Source organism: Peromyscus eremicus, chromosome 6 (assembly GCF_949786415.1).
Source record: "Peromyscus eremicus chromosome 6, PerEre_H2_v1, whole genome shotgun sequence".
Lineage (NCBI taxonomy): Eukaryota > Metazoa > Chordata > Mammalia > Rodentia > Cricetidae > Peromyscus > Peromyscus eremicus.
Window position 1 is genome coordinate 73,798,193 of NC_081421.1, and position 24,010 is coordinate 73,822,202.

A 24,010-nucleotide genomic window follows, 5' to 3' on the forward strand; every position below is an offset into this window, starting at 1 on the left:
AGCTAGTTGGGGTCTCTTACTGAAATGGTCATGGAGCCACGGCCACTAGATAAAACCAGGTGCGGGTGAAGCCACATTATTTGAAAACTCTGTGAGGCTGGGGATACAGATCATAGGTAGATGCTTGCCTGGCATGGCTGAGACTGCAAATTCAATCCGCATTTGCATTAAAACAAGTAAGCAAACACATGACTTACAGGAGGAATGAGCCGCTGGGCTTGAGGTCTGCAACAAAAATCAGCCGAAGTTAGCCAGGTACCTTGGAAACGGGATTTAGGGCCTTCTGGGTAACCACACCCCCCACAGCACCTATCATGGTGCTGCCAAAGTTGACAGTGGTGACAGATTCTTCATCCCCATGTTTCCTAAAACCTAAAGTTTACCACCAAAGACAAAAAAAAAAAAAAAAAAAAAAAAAAAAAGCAAGGATCATAATTGACAAGTTGGGTTTTTTTTTTACACTTTTAAATATACCTTTATTTCTCAAACTCAAAGCTTTATTTCATCAAGTTCTAATACATTTGCACTGATAAGAAATCTCATCGGCATCAAGTAAGAAGGTGAGTGACCAATACCAAGGAGGAAGCCGGTGCTTCTAGGCACTGCTAAGGAACGCTTCAAGCCTATGCAACGACAGAAATAAGGGCTTCCGATGTAGTCCAATGGGCACTTTTATTTTTATCCATATTAATTTGGAAATAAATAGATGCTTCTGGAAAAATCAAGTTTTCACTCACACACACCAAAAGGCCAGGCAGCTGGATTCTCTTTTGTAAAGACCACGAATGATGTTAATTGGCTCCTTCCTCTTTAGTGGGTGGTCACCTCACCTTCCTATGCAAACACACATGAGAATTTGCACCAAATCTCAATAGCCCAGGCAAAACTCCAGAACTCTTTAAGCTTATACTTAAAGTTTTTTGTTTGTTTTTTTTTTTGGTTTTGTTTTAAAGTGATAGGTAAACAAGATGAAGGCACTTGAATTCACCAAAAAAAAAGAAAAAAAAAAAGGTAATTTTCTTTCCTCAGAGAGCTCCACAGATCATCCTGATAGGTTGCCAGGACTTTTCAAGACCCTCTTCCTCTACCCTCTGGATTCAACCGGTTAAATTTGACTACATTCCAGAATCAGCTGTGAAATTCTGTCTCAGACTAATGATGTAAATCCAACTTTGAAAATTAGGAAAACTTCAATTTATAGAATCGCCTCCAAGGGTTATCCCCAGCGTGGGCCCCATTAGACACGCAGGAAGTGATGCCCAGAAAGCATCAGGACCGCCTCACGCTTGGATAACTATAATCCGGCCTCTGGGAGAAAGCATTTGAACTAAGACTAGCAGTGTCCTGAAACAGGACCCCAGGACAAGAAAGAGCACTAGAAGAAAGATCAGAGTTGGTTCTGAATGGTGCCATTTCCCAAAACAAAAGCAGTACTGGGTAAAATCACAACCCATCACGAAGGGGCTAGCACCAGGTCAGCTAGAAGGCCTGCAGACTGTAGGCTTAGCAAAGCGATTATTACTGTATTACCACAAAGCACAGATCCACACACAGCTCACTATGACACGAGTTCCAAGTTAAGTCAAACAGGAGGGGGAAAACACTGGAAAGCCAAAAAAAAAAAAAAAAAAGTCAAGAACCACGACAAGAATTTTCCCTACCCAACTCCACTCATCTGCCAGCTTCCAGGTATAGGCCAGGCCTCCCTCAGCCCACAAGCAGTCACCAGGAATTTGATTTAGAGGCATTAGTAACCAGAGTCTCATCTCAATGCAATAACTGACCAAGCAGCAGCATCTTCCTGCCAAGGTTTAAGGCTGAGGGTGTGCCTGGAGCTCAAGGCCAAGAACCAAGTACGTGTGCATCTGTGTACTCAATGGCGAAGGCATGGTTTTCAACCCAGCTGCTACTGACTCTGAAGAGTCAGACTGGGAGAGCAGGCTCAGAGTGTGTACTTGCACTTCAGTGCCCTCTGCCAAGGCCAAGTTTCACGTTACCCAACACACACACACACACACACACACACACACACACAAAGGGGAGCCGCTGGATTCACAAGTAAGGGTGTCTGGTGCACAGGTGAGCGACACAAAAGGCAGGTTTCAGATAGAAAGGTTCCCTGGCCTGTTTCTGGTCTGGCAGAAGGTTCACAGAGCAGGTAGATACACCTCTAGTCCGGACATCCACAATCCAGGAGTTGTGTCTTAAAAATGGAGCTCTGGTCAACGCAACTTTTTACTGTGATGGTTCTAGAACACACACCAATTCTCAAACTACAAAACAGCTGGACAGGCAAAGAAACTACCAAGAGGGCCATCATATATCGTTGGTTTACAACTTCTGTCTCTCTCTCCATCCTCAGGGGACTATGGCCTGACTGGAAACATGTATATATATATATAAAGCAGAAAGAATTTCAAAAAGAAGCCAGATGTTTTTCCAGTGCCTCACTGGTCCCCAAGCCTTCTCAGTCAAAGCAAACCTGATTTCTGCTTCTATTAGCAAGTGCTTATATTGAGGGAGGCTCCAACCCACTTCAAAAGCTCTGACTCTACAAATCTATTTCTGTGCCAACGTGTCCTCACTGCACTACAATGGCAGCATTTTAAGGTCATGGATGACCGATGGTTTTCAAAGTTGGGTTCACTTTTCTTTACCTTCCTTCCAACACTAAAACAGCTCAGGTCCCCTCACAGAACTCAAAAGTCAGTGAATTCAAACATAACTAAGATTCACAGAGCAGTAGAAACTAGTGATACTAAGTGGCTTCTGGTGACCTAACTTAATATGGAGGCCAGTTAAGATGCACGTCAATCAGCTGTTAAGGGGACCAATGTAGCACATTCCAGAAGAAACTTGAAAACACATTACTAGAAAAAGGCCGGCCAATTACTTTGTACTGGGCCTTTTTGCATGAAGATAACTAGTTCAATAAAGCAAGCACAAAGCAATCACTCGGATCTTTGGATTTTTATGGTCGCTGGACAAAGTAAAAATTGAGCTCGTGGATCTGATGGAATCATTTTAGAAATCAAGCTTGCTGGCAGTACTGAATGCCTTTCCTCTTGATATCCTAAAGTGATGCATTCTAAAATACCCCACAGAAAGTTTCAAAGGTGAAATCTCTCATCTGAACCTACTAGGTAAGGCAACAGTCGCCTGGATCTCTCCCTGTGGACTGCTTGCTTTGGGCCAGCAATTAACACTGTTTTCCTTCTAAAGTGCAGAATATAAACATAATGCTTAAATCTACAGAATAAGAAAGGTCATTCTTCACTCACTCAACTCTTCCCCAAATACAGCAGAGTAAATTCAAAGTGCCCTGGTAGCTAGAACACACAAGGCCAGACGACACTAAACCCCTACTTCCTGCAGCTTGGAGACTGGAAGTAAAATTCAAAAGTGAGTCCACTGGTCACTCTTTTCTCCTGAAACTCCTGAATTCTCCTGCTGTGAAAAATATTTGGGGAATGCAATCACTATTTTTGAAGGGATTGGAGAAGAAGGGTCCAACGTACTCCAGCAAAATAGCTGTCGTACTGGGATTGATGTCCAAAAATGGGTTTCCAATTAAAACATGGGAAGAACCTCATGTCAGATATGACCATGACTCTAGTCACAACACAGTCCTTACTCTCAGGAAGAGCGAACAAGAGTCAGTCATCAGAGAGCCAATGGGGGGAAAACATGTCATTCAATAAGAATTCCTTACAGAAAAAAAAACAAAAACAAAACAAAACATTCATGTTTCCTATTGACAATCGCCACCCGCCACCACAATTCTACTTGAACATTATGTTCCACATTTTATTTTGTTTTCAAGTTACATTTCAAGAAAAGGTCATTTTTTTTTTCTCCACAATATCTCATAATTCCTTGAAACAGCCCAGCATCTACCATAAACCACTTCCAACCAGATCTCAAGTCTCCAGCTATTGGCTTTGGTTTATTGATGAATGAAATTCTCAGCTCTGCTACAGGGACTAGACACACACAACTCAGTCCCGTGAGTGAAAATTCAGTCACAAAGAGCACCCTCGTGTTTACCAGTTTGGGGGCTGACTAAAACTGACACAATAGACTACCAGCACGGCTCTCACGTAACTGCTGAGCATCCTGAAAGAGAGCCTGCAGAGGACTGTAGGCTGCTTAGTTGAGAAGAGTGCCTTTAACGCTTCTCATATGCTGCCCAACTCTCCCAATCTCAGAGACTGTAGAGTTCAAATCCCATGTGCTAATGTCTGGGAAGTGACAAGTTAGTGACTATCTTAGAAAGATGTAGAGAGGTCACATTTCCTATTGCATCTTCCAGAGTGGCATTGTAATATGGGTCCTTTTAGGGTTGGCTCCTGATAGTCTTGTGGACCTATTCCAATGGGTTCACAAAGAAAAGCAGAGTCAGAGCTGAGTTCCCCTTTAAAAGCCAAACACCTACATCTAGGACGAGGCTCTCCTACCCGAAAGCCCCTGCCCTAAATGGGTTCCCACTGTGGAAACCCTCAGGTCTCAAGGTTAGTTACAGGGCAGCCATGTAGGATAAGGCTGGCTGTAGGTAACTGGAGGATGGGCGATGTAATAGTTGTTGAAGTTGCCATCGCTGACATAAGGAGCTGGCTGGTAGTAGCAGGTGACATTGGTGGCACTGGGGATGATGTTTTGCTCTGCCAGCACTCGCAAGGCCAGGAGAGAGATGAGGTTCAGGGTCTGCCTGCGTTCGTGCCCCATAAGGCACACGGTGCTTTCGTTCACTACCCTGCGAAGAATCATGAGGTAGTCATACTTGCTTCTCTCTTCTTCAGCGAAGTGGTTTTGAAGGTAGGTCTCCAGCTTCCTCTGCTGTTCCAGGATGTCTGGGAAGTCGATGAAAAACCTGGAGCACATGTAACGCTCTAGAGTCTTGATTTCCTCCTGGTCCGCGGGCCTGAAGTCCCGCACGAGAAGGTTGCTGTACTTAAGAAGACCCCCGCCTCGGATTTCTTCAGGGTTCTTGGTGGCGATCAGCCTGTTCTGAAGATGGTCAAAGGCTTCCTCGAAATCCCCGTACACACTCTCCCCGATCACTGTGGGGTGGAAGTGCTCAGAGATGGGATTACTGGAGCAGTCATAGAAAAACAGCAAAGAGTCTAGAATGATCTGGAAGGAGTCCACACTGAACTCAAACTGACGCCGGATGGAGTCAACAAACTTGAGCTCCACGTTCCTCCCGTTCTTGTTGGAGAGGGAAATCAGGCTCCAGCGGTCTGCATCTGTGCAAACCTTCACCAGCTTCTGCACATATGCCTCCTTCAGGGTGACAGGGCTGATTTTGAGCTTATTCACACCCTCTGGCAGAAAGTTCAGAAGGGAACACAGAACTACATCTCTCACCAGCTGAAATTCTGTCTCCGTGGGAAGAGCCACGTGAAAGATGAGATCCAGATCTTTGCAACCCAAGCCATTGTCTTTGACCAAAACATGGCCAGCTGCAGAGCCGTTCAATCGGACGTCCTGAACTTTGATGCCTGCCTCCTCCAGCCGGCTGCGGACAGTCTGGACGATGTCCTTAAGGGTTATCTCCAAGGTTGGAAAGTTGCCTCGTCCGTGGACGGGTACGACCTCGGTCAGAACCTCATGCAGCCGGCTAACCTGGTCCCAGTTGAGCACGCTGAGGGACTCACAGTCCCTGGTACTGCTGCCCTCCTCTGCCATCTTGGGGGATGTTCTAGCCAGGGGGAGCTGAAAAGGGGTGAGAAACAGAGTTAGGATTCTCATGGGCATGACAAAGCCAGCGGAGGAGCTCAAAGACATCAACGTATCAACTTCCTGTAAAATAGAAGTCAACAGTGCCTGCTGTTCAGCATGGCTGTGAACACGAAACACACCAAACACCAAGAACGGCACCCACAAATGCACAAGCTCCATTCCACACAGCAGGGCAGATGATGACATTGCTTTGCTTTATGCGGGTGCTCTTGCTGCCGGTGGTGTGCTTGTCCCGTGCGGGGGAGGGGTGGGGCAGGCCTGTGTGTGTGAAGAGAAGCAGACAGACCAACCATGTCACCTAAGCAACATTAGAGAACCGATAATGGTGCAGAGAAAGAGAAGCTCCTGTTGTGGGGTTTGTACACTGTGTGAAGATCTATTGCTGTGATTGGTGTAATAAAGAGCTGAATGGCCAATAGCTAGGCAGGAGATATAGGCGGGACTTCCGGGCAGGGAGAGAAGTAGGAGATGGATCTAGGCATGAGAGCAGCAGGGAACGAGTTGGACACACAGAATGGGATAGAGGTAAAACATAGGTTAATAAAAAATATGGGTTAATTTAAGTTGTAAGAGCTAGTTAAAAACAAGCCTAAGCTAAGGCCAAGCTTTCATAATTAATAATAAGTCTCTGTCGTTATTTGGGAGCTGGCTGGCTGGATAGAGAAAGACTTGCTACAACCTGTGTGCTTTGCTAATTTTCTCTGGTTTATATAGAAGTTATTTCTGTTTTTAGCTCCCTAACTACATCTTGAACTGGTGGATACCTAAATCCTAATACCCAGTGCAACACACACACACACTCCATAACACACACACACACACACACACACACACACACACACACACACACACACACAAAACATTGTTCCATTTGCTCCACCAATAGACTACATCTCAGCTATGGAAGACAACCACTTCCTTTTCATATATGGGCCTAATCTATCCTACAACAAATACTATGTCATCTGGGACAGGACAGAGTTGTTTATAAGACAACAGTTGTGGTCAACCAGAAGTTTTACAATGAGAGTATCCTTCAGCAAGGATGCAAATAGTCTCAGGGCAAGTAAACTTCCAAAGGCCTTCTGCAAAAGCGTTCCTTGAAGCTCCTTAAGGGGAATAAAGTTCAAACTGAATACAAGACGGAGAAGAAAGCTGTTCTCACACTTCACATGCCAGAACCACAAAGTTTCCCAAAGAAGTATGTGCGTGTACACATGCAGTATGCCAGGGACTGAACCCTGGGCCATGAGCATGCAAACCAAGTGCCTACTACTGAACTACACTTTCACTTAGTAACAAGGAAGTATATCTCACTTTGAAAGAGATGAAAATGATGGAGTACCGGAAATTTTAATCCATAAAAGCAAAATATTGGCATCTCAGAAACACGAAGTGCCTACGTCCTCATGCTGATTGGATGTCATCTCAACAGACACAGAACTGAAACAAGGGGTCTTGGTGCAGGCTCCCAATTTCACCATCAACGGTTTCCACCCAGCAAAGCTCTGTACAGACAAAATTCACCCGGCCAGTTTCATTGTTTGGAAGCTGCTGCTTTTTAATACACATCAGTGCATTCTCCTTGGGCTCCAACATGGATTTCAAGCCTGCCCTGGTCCAGGGATTTGTGGCTGTAATAGTGCCAGGGTACCACTAGTCGTGTGGGGACGAGCTTTTACAGTTCCCCATCACAAAGATCGCTGACAGTACAAGACTATAACCCAAGGAGGTGTGTGGTCTACACAACTCTGGTGGAAGGAAGCGAATACAACATACAGACAAGAGAGAGGCTGTCCCTCTGGGGGGCCAAAAGGAAAGTCACGGACGCAATCGCTTACAGAGAGGGGACACAAGATAACAAAGCCATGGTGAGCTGTGGCTGGACAACAGAGGGAGGAGCAGTGCATGGCTAGAAATGGCAATGATCTGGGGGTGACGGGAGCCTCTCCAGCCAGCACAGTAACACACAAGTTCAGGGTCTGTCAATTCACTCGGCTGGAACTGGCCAGCCTCCCCAGGATCAAAGCAGGTTCTCGTGGGCTCCAGGGTTGAGTGTCCTTCCGCTTGCTATAGAAGAGCATTTGTCAAGGGGAGATGAAAGAGTCTTTAAAAGTCCAAAGCTATTCAGACCATCCGAGCATGACCCGCCTCGGTGATGGACAGCCAGCACAGCCTGTGATGGTGATGCACACCTAACATCTATTGGGGCTGGCATGTGCCTTCAAGCCAGATCTGGGACAGCTGGCTCTCTTTTCTCTGTGCTCACTGTATACTCAGTGGGTCTTTGTTTCCTTTTTTTTTTTTTTTTAATTTAATGATCAGTACACAGCAGATTTGTGCCTGAACAGATTCAAATGTTTTCATGAAGGTATTATGGTCTGCACCTTGTTCTGAGACACAGCTAGAAGCTGGGCCGCCTGCAGTCCGAAGTGGGTTTCAGTCAGGCATGCTGTCTGTCTGCCACCTGCTACACTTCCCAATGACACAGGTCTGAGAAGTCCCAACATGGTCAGCAAATGAGACGCGAGGAACAATTGTAGGAAAATCTCCTAGTAATGTTCCAGCATAGAATAGCTGTAGGAAAGGCCTTTGACTCAAGCCTTTAAAAAAAAAAAAAAGTTAGGTAGGGCCATCTGGGGACCACAGAGAATCTAAGAGCCATAACTCTTTCCTTTGGGCTAAGAAGTATGTGTGAAGACTTTCATGCACTTTTAAATTGGCAGCAGATTCAAAGTTAAAACCTATTTTAGACTGAGTATCTGTAAGGTTCACACGAGAGAGGGGCAGAGAGATAGTCCGAAACATTCTGAAACTGGCAGGGAGGCATACCAGCCGTTAGAGAGGAAAGAGCCGTGAACATAGGAACTGTATTATCAGCACAGAAGGACAAATTGTTGGGACAGAATTTTCTAAATATGTAAATCAAATACATATGAAGATTTATTATAAAGAAGGAAGCATCTCAAAATAGGAAGTGAAATTACACCTAGGGGCTCATGCCTAGACTCCTAGCACTTAAGAGGCTGAGGCAGGGGGATTTTAAGTTTAGGCTGGGCTAAATAGACCCTGACTCAAACAACAAACAAAAACAACCCAACCCATAAATAAAAACAAATAGTGCTGAGAAAAAAATAAATAAACAAACATCTGAATGCTCAATTTATGTATTTTTAAAAGCTGGCTCCATATCTCCTGCTAACATAAGATCTAGTTGGATAGGACAGGGACTAAAGACTAAGATATAGTCCAGTGGTTCTCAACCCTCCTAAGGCTGCAATCCTTTAATACAGTTCCTCATGTTGTGGTGACCCTTCCCCAACCATAAAATTATTTTTGTTGCTACTTCATAACTGTAATTTTGCTACTGTTATGAATCATGATGTAAATGTCTGTTGTCTGACGGTCTTAGGTGACCCCTGTGAAAGGATCATTCAACCCCCAAAAGCTGTCATGACCCACAGGTTGAGAACCACTGATCTAGTTGGTTGAGTCAGGACTGAAAGAACTCTAGGCGTAACTAAAGAAAACCCAGAATTTCTATACTGTAGTGGGTAGCCATTCCAGCTTTGATCTGGAAGTTCCAACCCCCACTGAGGCTTCGGTAATTGTCACGCCTACAAGGCGGGGCCAAGAGAGGACCCTGAAGACCCGAGATCCGGATGTGCTGCTTCTCTTGGTTCCTGGACCCTGGATGCTGGAGGTAGACGGAGCAGAGTTCTCCAGAGAACACTGCCGAACTACGCTACGTCTTTCCCAGACCCTGCAACCTACCTATCCCTTCATTTGTAAGTTATGCCACTAAATAAACCTCCCTTTTAACTATATGGAGTAGCCTTAATAATTTCACCAATCTGTACAAGTACACACAGTAGGTAAGCCTTTAAGCCTTCTTGGACCACAGGAAACCAGTCACAAACCCAGACAGGTTTGGCTACATAAAATTTAAACTGTTCACAGCCAGGCAGTGGTGATGCACGCTTTTAATCCCAGCACTCGGGAGGCAGAGGCAGGTGGATCTCTATGAGTTCGAGGCCAGCCTGATCTACAGAGTGAGTTCCAGGACAGGCACCAAAACTACACAGAGAAACCCTGTCTTGAAAAACCAAAATAAAGAAAAATTAAACTGTTTACATGGTACAAAACATTCAGAAAGCAAACATAAGAAAACACTTGTAATTTTGGGCAAAGTATTCATGTCCTTAATAAATAAGAAGTCATAAATGCAAGACCTCAAAAGAGAAGGGGAAAAGATTATAAAGAGTGGCTCAGACACAAAACACTCAACCTCACTCAGAGGGTGGGCAACCTAAAATCCCAGTGCCTGGTTTCCACCCACCATGGCAGGCAGCGAAGCTCAGCTCCTGTGTGGGACAGCAGACACCTCTCGTGCACGGCCCTTGGGCCATTTGAGGAACTAGGTGAGACTCTGAACTTAAGTTCCATTATCCTTTGATGTGGTCACTCTACGTCTACCCAGTCTCCTCTGAATCTTAGTACAGCTGCCCAGTGTGCACAGAGACAGTCACTGGGGGGGTAGTCAAAAAAGCTGGGAGCACACATCACATCCGCATGTGACTTCATGTGTGTATACAGCTGTGCACAGAAGTGTACAGTTGTTCAAAAGGAGGGTGCCTGCTCTGTGTGTAAGAAAGTAAGTGCTTGCCAGGCGATGGTGGCGCATGCCTTTAATCCCAGCACTCGGGAAGCAGAGGCAGGAGGATCTCTGTGAGTTCAAGGCCAGCCTGGGCTACAGAGTGAGTTCCAGGACAGGCTCCAAAGCTACACAGAGAAACCCTGTCTCGAAAAACAAAAACAAAAAAACAAAGAATGTAAGTGCTCATGACTTATGAATGGAAAAGTGCAAAACTGTGCATGCAAAACTTTACGCCTAAATAAGTACACACGTCTATATTGAATGCCATATCTTCAGTTTGGCGTGGGTGTGGAAAAGAATGCATTTTGTACCCTTTGGAATTGGAAATACTCACTGATAAAAATTAAAAATCTCATGAACCACATTCTAAGATCTTTCACTTATAAGAATTCTACTCACTTGCTCCATGGTGTTTAATTTCTTCAAGTTCTCTTCCCTGCCTCACTCCCATATCTATGCACCAAATAAATCAAATCTATTTGGAAGCTTTCCCTCCATGCTTTAAATGTTGACCTCTGCATGAGATGCAGGGAAGAGGATGATTTCCCTCTAAAAAGCCTTTTGTCAAGTTTCCACCTAACATACTTTAAAAATAAAAAGACATTCGTTATTTGTGTTAAAAGAAAAACTCAAAATAACAGGCCTGTTCATCTCACCCTATCCACTCGATGTTCGGTATCAAAACACTTTTCCACTGTTTCCCAAGGTAGCTACTTCTCACCTCAAACCTATCAAAGCTGTCCTTGTTATGCCCTCTTGCTGATGATTGTAGCTGGAGTTTTTTTCTCTCCAGCTCTGGTCAAGCCCCGGCAGTCCCACAGCCAACTTATAAAATAAACACACAGACTCTTATATTATTTAAACTGTTTGGCCTAACGGCTCAGGCTTCCAGCTATCTAGCTCTTACATCTTAAATTAACCCATTTCTATAAATCTATACTTTGCCACATGGCTCGTGGCTTACCGGTATCTTACATGTTGGTACTCATGGCGGTGGCTGGCAGTGTCTCCTGACTCAGCCTTCCTGTTCCCAGAATTCTCTTCTCTGCTTGTCCCACCTCTACTTCCTGTCTGGCTATTGGCCAATCAGCATTTTATTTATACAGAGCGATATCCACAGCAGATGATTGGCTACAGCTGCAAGAACTTTTTTTTAAAGACAGTATGTACATTTTCAGGAATTCAATAGTCTTACGCTGGCGTCTTCCATTCCAATTTCTTTGCACATAAACATGAATAGTGAGGTAAATTTCAGGAAGCACACTATGGGACATGTTACATATGTCACATCCATAGTATGATCTCTAACTCCCCCAATTTACCATAACTTAGTTGTGATGAAGCTGAGTTGACCAAATGCATCTACAAATTTACCTATGAAATTCTTAGCTCATTAGAAAAGTATAAATTAATGAGATATTTGGCAGTGGGGGGGTGGTGTTGGTGGAGTTGGAGAGATGGGTTAGTGGTTGAGTGTGTAGTGCTTCTGCAGGGGGGGACTTGAGTCTGGATACTAGCACCCATGTTGAGTGGCTCACAACCATCTGTAAGTCAAGCTCCAGGGGATCTAACTCCCTCTTCTGGCTCTCAGAGTACCTGCATTCACATGCACAGATCCATACACAGACACATACATACACACATAATTAAAATGAATAAATTTTTAAATATATATATATATATATATATATATATATATATATATATGATTCTTGTAACTATTATTGAAATCCGGATGATTTCAAATATCAACAGGATATTCCTACATTACTTCAACATTGGATTTACAAGAATAAACTCAATTTACAGCCCTGGGTGCTTAGATAACACACCAGACCTTAGTTCAACAGTTTCAGTTTTAATTAACTGCTTTTAAATCAACACTTATGTAACCTCCACATAAAAGAATCACATGAATCAAACATGCTCAGCTCATGAGAGGCCCTGGTTAAAGGCAAATTCTAGTTAGCAGAATTAACACAATAGTGGCTGGGGGAAAAAAAAAATGAACTTAAGTCCAGTAAATTCAAAGCCATGTTTGAGAAGCAGATCCATTGTGGTTATACAAAGGGGAAGCCGGCAAAGGTGGGCACAGAACTGGTCATCGGTTCAAAAATCCAGGCACTTCTATAAGCATGGAAGGCCAAATGCCTACTCCATTCACAGTATTTGTTTTTAAACACATTTTTATCATTTTTCTTTCACGTGTGCAGGTGTTTGGCCTGCATGTATGTCTGCACACCACTATGTGTGCAGTGCCCAAGGAGGCCAGCAGAAGGGTTGGATCCCCTGGGACTGGAGCCACAGACGGTTTTGAGCTGCCGTGTGGGTGGGTGTTGGGCCTCAAATCCATATCCTCTGGAAGAACAGCCAGTGCTCTTAACCACTGAGCCATCTCTCCATCCCCCAATATTTAATCTTTTTGATGGTTTGATTGCTGGTGAACAATTATTTATCTTAGGGACGCCTGGATTCCTGGGCTGCCTCAGCAAAGAAGCAAATACACACGGAGAGAAAACAGTCTGCAGAGATGGCAGCAGGCATGGAGGAGATAACCTATGCCAAAGGGTTAGCCTAAGCTCCCTGAGGTCGGGGTAGATGCTCCACCTGCTGTGATGTGCCTCACTGCCCAGGGCAGAGCTACACAAAGGGAATGAGCAGCAATGGGGAAAAGAAAAGCATTTGGATTCCCGCTCACAGCCTAATGAGGTTTCTGGCACAGCCTGTGGAGGCATGAACGAGCTCAGGTGGGCGTGCAGGGGAGGCAGATGTCCGAGATGGGGATAAGGGTACTAAGGACATTGAGGGCACTGGCATGAAAGTCTGAAGATTAACATTGAGTCCTTTTTGGTACCTGACATTAGGCATGGAAAGTGCCCTCCAGCCCCCAAAGTTTTTGCGTGGAGAGAGACGGGCCTCTGTGAAGTCAAGGAAGGGATCTCCAGGCCTGCAAGATTGAACATGCAAGTTGTAGAAGTGATTGTCTAGAAGGCATCAGGGAAACTGAGTCTAGAACTGAAGCTCCCCTCCTGGAGCCCATCACTCATTCCAGAGGGAGCTGAGCAACATCCTCTTCTGACTCTATTGTAGGTTTAAGAATGGAAAGAAGCACCATCGCCTATAAACATTCTCTTGGTGGCAAAACGCCCTGTTCCTGTTCCTGGATGCTATCTTTAAAAAAAAAAAGTGCATCTTCCTAATAAATCCTTTCAGGTCAGGTTAACAGCCAGCCATGGGCAAGAAATGAGGAACAAAGACACCCCCAGTGGGGGGTGGGGGTGGGGGAAAGTCCTTTCTTATATCTTCTACACTAACTTTACTCCCCCATGTATAAGAAAGGATATAAGCAGAGGTAAAAATGACTGAAAATAAAATCGCCATACCTACCCCAAGCTGCCTCTCACCTAAGTGAACCAAGTGAGGGAAAACCAGAGGTCAGACTTAATCCTTATTCACCATACAGCCCAGGGGAGGCAGGCTTGAGTAAAAGCAAAGGGAATAAAAACACACAGAAGAAGCCGCCGCGATGATCACTTCCCATCTAACCCCTCCTAAGCCAAACTTCCCGCATCCCCAATTTAAACAGTGTGGCTCATAAAAGAGCACAGGAACTCATCCCTGGAGCCACGGTCCTAATTCTTGGAACTGTTGACTCCTCCCTCAGGCCCAAAGGGGCCTTGGTGGGCAGGAGGTTGGGGGACGCCAGAGAACATGGGTCACAGGGCCACAAGTGCACTACATAAGCGCTCCTTGCTGCTACTCCGGCAAGCCTTTCTAAAACAAAGATTCATTGGTGCCAGCCAAGAAAAGAGGGGGGGGGGGGCAAGCTGCCTTCTCCTGCCCCTGACCGTGGCTCCTCACCCTCGCACTGTCTCCAGCTTGAGTGGGTCACCCTTTACTGCCCGCTTTTGTGCAGGCCTTAGAACCAAAGGACTCCAAAGTGGCTTAGAGGTGGCTTTTAGAGAGACCCTGGAAATCACTTATGGGCCACCATGTCTGGGAAGCCCCACTTTGCAAAAAGGGGCTGCACACCTGTTGTTTCCAAACAAACCTCCAGTTCTCCCCACATCCTTTTCCCACAAGGTAAGTTTTACCCATTGGGCAGGCGCTCCAGCTAGGCAAGGGCTGACAGAGTCTCCTGGGGGTGCTTTGCATAACAGTAAAGTCGCCACCACCGCTGTGGCCAGAGGACAGGAAATGCATCTGGACGTTCAGCCAGGAAATTTCGCCACCTCCCAGGTAGGCAGCAAGACAGTGATGTCAGGCTCTAACTACACCCGACCCCCTGGTTTCCACAGAAGCAGTATAGGCCTAGAAGATGGCTCAGCAGGAAAAGGCCCTTGCCCCAAGCCCGATGACCTAGGACCCGCATGGTGGAAGAAAACCAACTCCCACAAGTCGCCCACTGATCTCCACATGTACACTGTACACTAAATAAACATTTGAAGAGTCTGTGAAATCCCTATAAAGGAAATGTCTTTTCTCCTTATTTCTGGGGAGTACACTGGGAAACCAAGCGGATATGCATATTCTAAACTGTCCAAAGACACGTTGCTGGTACATGGCAGAAATGTGGCTAAAGAAGTCTCCTATTCCTTGCAGGTGGGTAGCGGAGGTGTATTACAGGGTGGGAGAAAACTTGAAGAACTAGCTGTTCCAATAGCCACAGGAAGGAGACTCACAGAATAAATTGTTACTAGGTTGTACTTTGATGACTAGGAGATCAGAAGTGTTGGTCCATGATAAAGCAACAGAACCAAAGAGACCTTCTCTGAGGGGGCAAATAGTTAACAGACCCTCAAGGGCTAGCCTCGGACATAACTGAAAACAGAAGCAACCTAGAACAGACCACAAGGGCCCAAGCTCAGACAAGGCATCTGTCACTTCCCAGGCACCCATACTATTTGACTGAAGAGTCTTTCACCTGAGAGAAGAGAGCCAGATCGTGTGTGTGTGTGTGTGTGTGTGTGTGTGTGTGTGTGTGTGTGTGCATTTAAGAAAGTAAGGATTTGTGTCCACTAGGCTGAGTGCTCAGCTGCTGAGCTACATCCCTTGAGCTGTGTACTTTGAATGACCATGAACATCTACAGCCAGCGGCTAAGGAGTGAGGAAGAAAAGCAGGGCTGAAGTAGATTTGGCCTTCTAAAGAGATATCCTTCCCCACTCCTTGCATTCCTGGAATTACAAAGGCCAGGAGTTATCTAGGGCCTGGGGCAGCATTGGAAGAACCCTCAGTGTCTTGGCTTCCAGTCCCTCACCACAGCCTGGGCTCCCAACAGGGAGGCATCATACTCTGGAGGCTCCTTCACAGCCTTGAACTTTCTAAGAAATTACATCCAGCTGGGTGGTGGCAGTCCACGCCTTTAATCCCAGCACTTGAGAGGAAGAGGCAGACCGATCTCTATGAGTTCAAGGCCAGCCTGGTCTACAGAGGGAGTTCCAGGGCAGCCAGGGCTGTACAGGGAAACCCTAGAATAGTCTAGATGAAACAGCCCAAAGCAACAGGATCAGATAAATGTTTTTTTTTCCCTTTCTTTCTTATTTTTTAAAGGGCAATAAAGTATATGCTACACTAACTTTCTCCCAAGATACCCTTGTGATACAGTCACTCTCCGTTGTCAACTTGATGGATTCGGAGTCATCGGTGAAACACATCTCTGGGAATGTTTGGGGGAGCCCTTCTAGGAAGGTTTAACTGAGGTGGGAAAAGATCCACCACAAATGCCGGCAGCGTTTCTCTTTAGAGAGAGAGCAAACTGAATGTGACCAGCTGCCTCATGCTCCCGCTGCTGCTCCCTCCCTGCCATGATGATTGTACCTTAAAGCTGTGAGCCAAAACAAACCCACCCTTAGGGTGCACATGTCAGGTAGTTTTCGCACCCACACATCATTAATGCAGTCCCATTTACAATTAACCCACCCAAATGCCCATAGGCCATTGTACCTCAGCTCACAATAACAGCTGTCCCTGGCCAGAAAACACTTCTAAGTCAGTGTGACATCAGACATCACAGATGGCTTTTTCTCACTTGCCCTTCTACTACATTTTCTGTTTTCCCAGGGTTATCAGCAGCCATTTCACACTGATGTCTACCAAAGTAAAAGGTTTGGTCGGATTCCCACAGCAGAGGCCCAAGGCACAGAATGGGAGCAGGGGCTGCCTTGCTGTGCACCAAGCTTCTAGAGTGTGGGGGGATCTTCAGATTCTCACTCCCCTACAGATGCCACAACACCCAGTGGTTATCAGTAACTGGGTCCCGTCCAGACACTACCTGAACATGACTCCAAGCAGAAAGCTACTCCCCACCTTTCAAAATAGGATGCCTAAGCATGTGTGGGTGGAGAGATAACACTGCTGGAAGAAGTCACGCTGGGGCTAGGGAAGTACAGAGGAGAATCAAAACACTGGGGGCAGATATTCCAACAGGCATGGCTGGGGAGTACAAATGTGAGCTCAACAGACTACCCCGAAGTCACTGGATATGTAAATATTAACAATGCCAGAATGCAGACACTGTCTGTTGGCAGCGAGACACAAAGTATCTGAGGTTTTCCTCCCCGCCCCCCAAGGTGTCAACATGAAGCACCGTCTACACAAACCGACCTAGAAATAGTAACAGCTATACCATGCATTGCTAAATCAGAGACATTAGCAGTCTCAGCTCACATGAAGGGCTCTCCAAATAGAGCCCGACCTTTTTGTCTTAGCGGTGGACTGGACTGAGAAAAACAAGGCTCCCAGAGAGGAGACAGCTTACTCTAAGGAGGACCGAGTCACAATCCTCGGGTTTATTTCAAAGGCTGGACCACCATCCAGCCCTCCAGCTCAGAGCTTAGGGAAGTCATCAGCCGCCCCAAAACAAAGATTCAGTTAGTTAAAAGTGGCTACAAGTCCTGCTAGTCACTAGCAGAACCCGTGGGTCTTATCAGGAGAAGGACCAGCAACGCTTAGCCCTCAAAGGCAGCACTTATCTGGGTAAGACATGTATACACACCCCATTCACAAATGTCTAAGTGTGAGCTAGCCTCAGTTTCAGTGCTGATGAGAACGTCACATACCAACCAGCCAGGTTAAAGGTATTAACCTAGCAGGTGGCAGACCTCTGGGTAGCAGGCATAGGAACAAGCAGAGAGAAACATGCTAAACTTACATACATTGTGGGGTGTGCATTGTGTGAAGAAACAAAACCACAGCACAATACTTCTGCACCAACTTTTTTTGTTTTGTTTTGTTTTTCGAGACAGGGTTTTTCTGTGTAGCTTCAGAACCTGTCCTGGAACTCACTTGGTAGCCCAGGATGGCCTCAAACTCAGAGATCTGCCTGCCTCTGTCTCCTGAGTGCTGGGATTAAAGGTGTGCACCACCACCGCCCGGCTCTGTACCAACTTTCTAAGAGGTGGTGTCCTACCAGTGTAGAGTCAAGTGAGCCAGGACTCCAGGTCACCAGGATGGCTGCCCACAGATTGTCCCCAGAGATCTCTCAAACATCTTTGCCTGGAAAGCTCACTCCTCTCGCCTGTTTGTTCACATTTTTAATCATTGGTAAGTTTTCATTAAGGATAAATTGTCAGCAAATTTTAACTACTAACTAAAATTCAGCCCCAGTCCCCTGCCAATCTCAGATTTCATCTTCAATTCTTCCAGCTATTCTCTAAGAAAAAGTCTTAGAATAAGAGGGAATCAGACAGCCTGGGGGTCGGCGTCAAGTCTGCCTTGGTAGGACAGTGTGATGGCTGCTCATTTGTTCAGATACCCCTGTGGAAGCACTCTCCTAGGACTCTGTGACCAGATGGCAGGAGACAGAGGCCCCTGCCCACACAGAGCTTTGTGGCTTGTACACACTCTTCAATGGCTTTGGTCGGCTCGCTATTGCTTCTCACACACATAGAATCAGGATTTGAGAGGAAAACATGTTTGCACATGGTCCAGACCTACACTACCCAATACAGCAGCCCTGAGCCGTGGAGCTCTTGAGCACTTGAAAGGTAGAGTGTCCAAACAGAAGTGCATAGTGTATACAAAATACACAATAGACTTCAGGGACTTGATTTTAAGGAAGAATATAAAGTATCTCTTTTATATGTCTTTGCGCTGATTACTTGGCATACTGAGTTAAATAGATAAATAGATCTATTGTTTGAACGAATTTTACCAGGCTTTTGTTCCCATGTGTCTATGGGACAGCAATGACTCTGTCTGCTGTGGATGACAATGGAGAATGGAAGCCTGGGGTAGTAAAGGTGTGCCAGGATCCGTGCCCAGGTACCCCCCAGTGAAAGACAGCCTACGAGGCAAAGAAGCAAGCATAAAGTCTACAACAGTCTGGAATGGGACACAGCAGCAGTGCCGAATCCTAGGGGAGCAGCCCAGAGCAAACACCCCTCTGTCTCAACCCTACTCTTTCCTCTGAGTCTCCGTATTCCACACGATAGCCTCAGGCAGCCGCAGAGTGCTGATGCCCGACTCTAACTATGACAAGCAGGGACAAGGATCACCACAGTGCATGGAGGGGCAGGGCCAGGCAGGCAGGCAGGCAGGCCGGCCAGGTAGAAGATAGCCAGCCTTATCCTATGAGGCCAAGTATGGACAGAAGCTAAGGGAGACTGGATGAGATAAGGGGATGGTTCATGATCCATGCATAATTTTCTTTTTTCTTTTTTTTTTTTTTTTTTTTGGTTTTTCGAGACAGGGTTTCTCTGTGTAGCTTTGCGCCTTTCCTGGAACTCGAACTCACAGAGATCCGCCTGCCTCTGCCCGCTGAGTGCTGGGATTAAAGGCATGCGCCACCACCGCCCGGCGTATAATTTTCTTCAATCATTTTTTTTTTAAATAGGGACTGGATGTAGAGACAATGAGGGACTTTTTTTTGCCCTTTAGTTCTGTATTAAAATTTTGGAAATAAAAAATATGCAAATGAAAACTATATCATACTGGAGCAGAGAGATGTGGGCTAAGGCGGCCCTCAGAGGAGAGAAGATCTGTCAGAGCCTGCAGAGGTCCCAAAGACATACTAAAATAAAGTTCAGTGGAGGGATGGGTTCTGTTCAAGTTTTCCCCCAAATATCTAACTGAATTTTGTAAGGCAAGGTAGGACAATTAGGGACAACCAACCTGCTCATGGAACAGCAAGGAAAGCATCAGGAAATAGCTATCTTAGAGGAATGTAGAGATCTTAGGGATGGGCAGTTCCTGGGAATTTACTCGAGTGCTCCAAGGCACACGGGACTGAGCATTGGCCAGAGACAGGGAGGTCTGCTGCTACTCTCATCCAGCTCCTGTCTACAGTCCCCTAAACCAGGTCAGTGATGACAGCAGGGGAACAAAAAAAAAAAAAAAAAAAGAACGAGTCAGCAGAGCCAGCAGCTGAGTGAACCGGGAGAGAGAAAGGCTGAGTGAGCGAGCTGGGGCTGAGAGAACCTGGCGGTGGCGGGGAGGACCGTCGAGTGGAAGAGCTCAGGGGGTGGGGCTAGAGGCTGGCCAGGCTTAGGAGCCGCAGCTGTTGATCAGTTTGCACTCATGGCTTGGTCCTCAGCTCCAAGCCTACACTGCTAAGGCTTCACTGAAAAGACGACCCAGAAACCATCCAGCCTTTTGGACCAGGCACTTCTGATGCAAAAAGCTCCATCGGGTACCTTGATCCAGCAGGAGAGCGCCCACTTCAAGCATGCTTCCTTCTCTGAGAGAACGGCAGCTGAGGCAGCCCTCAGCAGAAGGTGCATTCATTTAATAGGAGCATGTCTGCACGCAAGACTAAGCATACACCCTGTCTCCAGGCAAGGATGAGGACCCTACAGTGACCACAAAGCCCACTTTTCTGGGGTCCACATGCGAGGAAGGGTTAAGACAATTGAGAGAAAGACAAGTTCTTCAAGTACATCACAGAAGCAGCCTACCTTGTCGCACCTCCAAAGCTCTTCCACAGGCCTTTCACATACCATTCCCTTGGCCTCCCCAGCACCTGGCACCAACCACCACCTAGGAAGCACTTTCTGACTCAACCACTGTTATCCAAGAAATAAGCACCTCGCAGTTTAATGACCCACAGTGGAAAATGCTCTGAAACCAGAAAGCATCCTTACACACAGAGCTGCTTCATGTCAGTAATTACTTCTTCGTATTAAGTTTTTTTTTTCTGTTGTTCCAAAAAGTTCTGCAAGCACTTCAAGAACAAGCTACAAGGGCCAGCTGTACAGAATAGTAATTTGAAACAGTTCACAGGATTCCCTTACAAAGTTGAGTTATGTAAAGATGCTTTCTATAACCATTTAAATTCTAAATAAAAGCTTCCTTACAAGGAAGGCATCTGATCAAAAGGTTAAAAAAGTGGGAGAAACCTTAGGTCCGAGAGATTAAGAGATCAGCTTTACTGTTGTCTCAAGTAGCTTTCAACTCACGAGCACTTCTTTAACTATGGAGGAGTTGGGGTCATCATAATACAACTTCATCAGCTACAGTCAAAACACCAAGATGGTGGAGGGTACCTTTCCATATTTCCCCGTTTCTTCAATAATGAGAGAGAACAACAGATCAGCCTTAGTCCAGAAACACCTCAGAGAGAGAGAGAGAGAGAGAGAGAGAGAGAGAGAGAGAGAGAGAGAGAACAAGTTGTGTGTTCGGGAAGGAGATAAGAAGCTCCCAAACACCAGCTTAACCCTTATAACACACACTCCTACAGCTTTTCTCAGTAATAGGAAAAAAAACAATCTAACCCAGGCTGCCCTTCCTCATTGGCTGACTCTGGGAGGGCACAGCAAAGAAGACAGATGAAGACAAAGACAACCTAGTGGATGGAGCTGGAAAGGAAAGAAGGAAACATTCAGTGCCGTTTTCCAATTCTGTAACAGCTGAGCCTAGCTAATCACACAACAGGGCACAACAGCCCGCTCTCACATCACCCTCACGGCTGAGCTGCCACTTGACTGTCTGGTGGGCAGTGCAAGGCACATATAATCTGCCTGGCCTTGAGCAGTGGGGGACGCAGGCTAAGTGTGTGCCTGACTGGGAGATGGGGTGGGGGGTCCGGGAGGCTGGAAGTCCCGCTGAACGCTTGGTAACTATACTGGCAGGAGGGCTGAAGAGTAAGCCCTTGGCACTCCACACTCACTCTGACCAACAGAGTTCACAAACTGAATCTCTAGCTACAAGGTAGGTATTATGGGAGGAACTCACACTAAAGAGTGTGCCTGTTTGTTCTAGGGGCACACACTAAAGTTACTCACCAAAGGAAGGATCTTTCTTTTGGTGACTGTCTAGTGAAAGCTGAGCACCCCCACCTCCACAATTTTAATGACAGTAAGGGACATCCTGGGCAGATACTGGGACAATTATTCCAAAATATCAAAATCTTCTTTCTAAAAACTCCTAACTCACATCTGTGTACTCCAAAACTAAGGTGTCCCTTCAGAGACAAGGTTTCAGCTACCTGATCAAGGACACTAAGCTCTCCATCTCCACAAACAAGACTTGCAAAGGAAAGAGCCACTGTAGGTCCAGATGCAGCAGAGAGAGGAAAGTCAACCTTCTTTAGCCCCCAGCCCACACCCTTCAACTACAGGGTAAAATGTGAGGGGGGGGGGGAATCACACCTCGCGTGACTTCCAGCACGGTAGAATTCTTGGTAAGGTCTCCTACCACCCTCTTGGCTGCCTGGCAAGCTTTCTGGCTCACTCACTGCCTTGCCAAGCAAATTACGCTGGAAGTTGTTGTAGCCAGCAATGGCTACCCTCACCCTCCTTCCCAGGGTAGAGGGGGCAGCTTGAAGCCTAATTTAAGAGGATCTAACCATCGTAACCTTACTTCCAGACTACCAAACTCGTCACAGTTCAAACGGTTACATATATAGCTGTTCTTTACAAACCTGTTAAGTCTACTAACTCTTTCGTTGTAAGCACTTTATCCTCAAATTGGGGTGAGGAGGGGCTTAAGACTAGGAATTAGTCACGGCCCCCCCGCAGAAGGGTTTCTGCATATTTAAAGGGGGAGAGGGGAGAAAGGGGCCAAGACCACCCAGGTCTGATAGTCGGCTCAGGTGGAAGTTCTACGTTTTGGAAAAACCAAACAGGCATTTCCTCACCAACCCTCCGTGACTTTGAGGTCGCCTGCCCGCTCGCCAACAGTCAGAACTTGGGTCTAAGGGCTACCAGCTGGCACTGTAGGTCCCTCAACTCCCTCCGATGTCCTTCCCACCCTCTTCACGGATCGCACTAAAGGGGTCCCATGACCGCGACGCTAAGGGACGGCAGCGCCTCTAAGTCACCAACAGCACCACTATCAGAGTCACTAACTAACTGCATGGCTTTCAGCCCACGCGGTAGGGAACTTTCGATCCCCAAAGGGGAGGAACCAGGGTTTTCTCAGTTGCCATATTCTCGAGAAGTTTCCGAGAGACGCGCAGCTTCTTGGCCGCGCGCGATGTCCACAGTCCCCGAAGAAAGAAGGATCTCGGCCGCCATCCTGGGCACCGAGCCCAGGAAGCTGCCCTCCCCTCGCCTGCCAGGCTCTAACCCCGGACCGCTGCGTCTCCATCTACGCCGCCGAAACCGCGGGGTTCAAAATCGCCCGGGTTCCGGACTCTGTGTGCGCGCCACAGGGGCGCAGCGCAGAGCCAGACAACCTACTGGCAGGGGCAAGGAAAGAGCAGGAGGTGACCACTACCCACTCTCCTGTCTCCAGGCCATCCAAGAGCTCGCCCAAAGTTTGCCAAATCCCAGCCACAGTATCCGAAAAGTTTGCGCTCCTTCATGGTGGTAGCCTGAGCCAGGGACGCGGGATCCGTGCGGGTCCTGACACCTGCCGGTATCTCCCCCTCCATCTCCGAGCCACCCCACCAGGCTCTGCTGGGACGGACCCCAGAGCGTGAGTGCTTGGCTCCCCGCGGGACCTCAGCAGCATCCTCACACCTGAGGAGGAGGGGAGCACGGACTCACCTGGGCGCTGGAAGAGGCGGCGACAGAGGCAGGTGGTTGGCGTGGGCAGCCCCCAGCAGGAGCGGCGCGGTGACTACGGCCCCTAGACAGCTGCCGCGAGTGAGCGGTCCCGCCGCCGCCCCCTCCGATCTTAACCGGCCTGACCACTCCCCCGCGCCTCCCCGCCCCTGCCCCCGCCCCGCGGCCGGCCTCCCGGGGGAGCCAGGGCGGGGCGCGCCGGCCGCGGCCCCGCGGGATCCTTGCGCCCGGCGCTAACGGCGGGGGCCGGGCGAACGCCGCCCTCTGATTGGCTCCCCGGGTCAATGGTTGCCGAGAGACAAGTAAACCTCCGGAGGCGCGAAGGGGCGGGGTTGCCCGGAGGCAGCGTTGCGCAGGCGCAATAAGAGAGGGGCTGTGTCGCCACCAACTTAGGTGTTGATGGGACACTTTTCCCTCTGTCCGCTCCGCTCCTCTCTGCGACTCCTAGTCTTTGCCTTCCCTTGCCCCGACAGTTCTCACCTCCACCCTGCTTGCTCCCTGGCGGGTGCGTTTTCTTTCTGAGTTTTTGGCGCTCTTCGCACCAGTGGCTCCCTGATTCCAGGAGCCGGGAGTGGAAGGAAGCCCACGCCTGTCTCGCGCGGTGTTTGTGAAGTTAGAAAACTCTTAGGTGGGCCCTGGAAATCTTTCTTATTCCTCGAGCAAATT

The 24,010-nt window shown here is 47.2% G+C and overlaps 1 protein-coding gene across 1 annotated transcript; it reads right to left on the minus strand.

Annotated features, from left to right (window-relative positions):
* Positions 1-3,920: 3,920 nt before the first annotated feature.
* Tent5c (terminal nucleotidyltransferase 5C) lies at positions 3,921-23,550 on the minus strand. Its single transcript, XM_059265957.1, has 2 exons — positions 23,327-23,550; positions 3,921-5,715 (listed from the first exon to the last, which is right to left on the minus strand). The coding sequence occupies exon 2, from the start codon at positions 5,686-5,688 to the stop codon at positions 4,513-4,515; it is 1,176 nt and encodes a 391-aa protein (XP_059121940.1). The 5' UTR covers positions 5,689-5,715; positions 23,327-23,550; the 3' UTR covers positions 3,921-4,512.
* Positions 23,551-24,010: the final 460 nt, after the last annotated feature.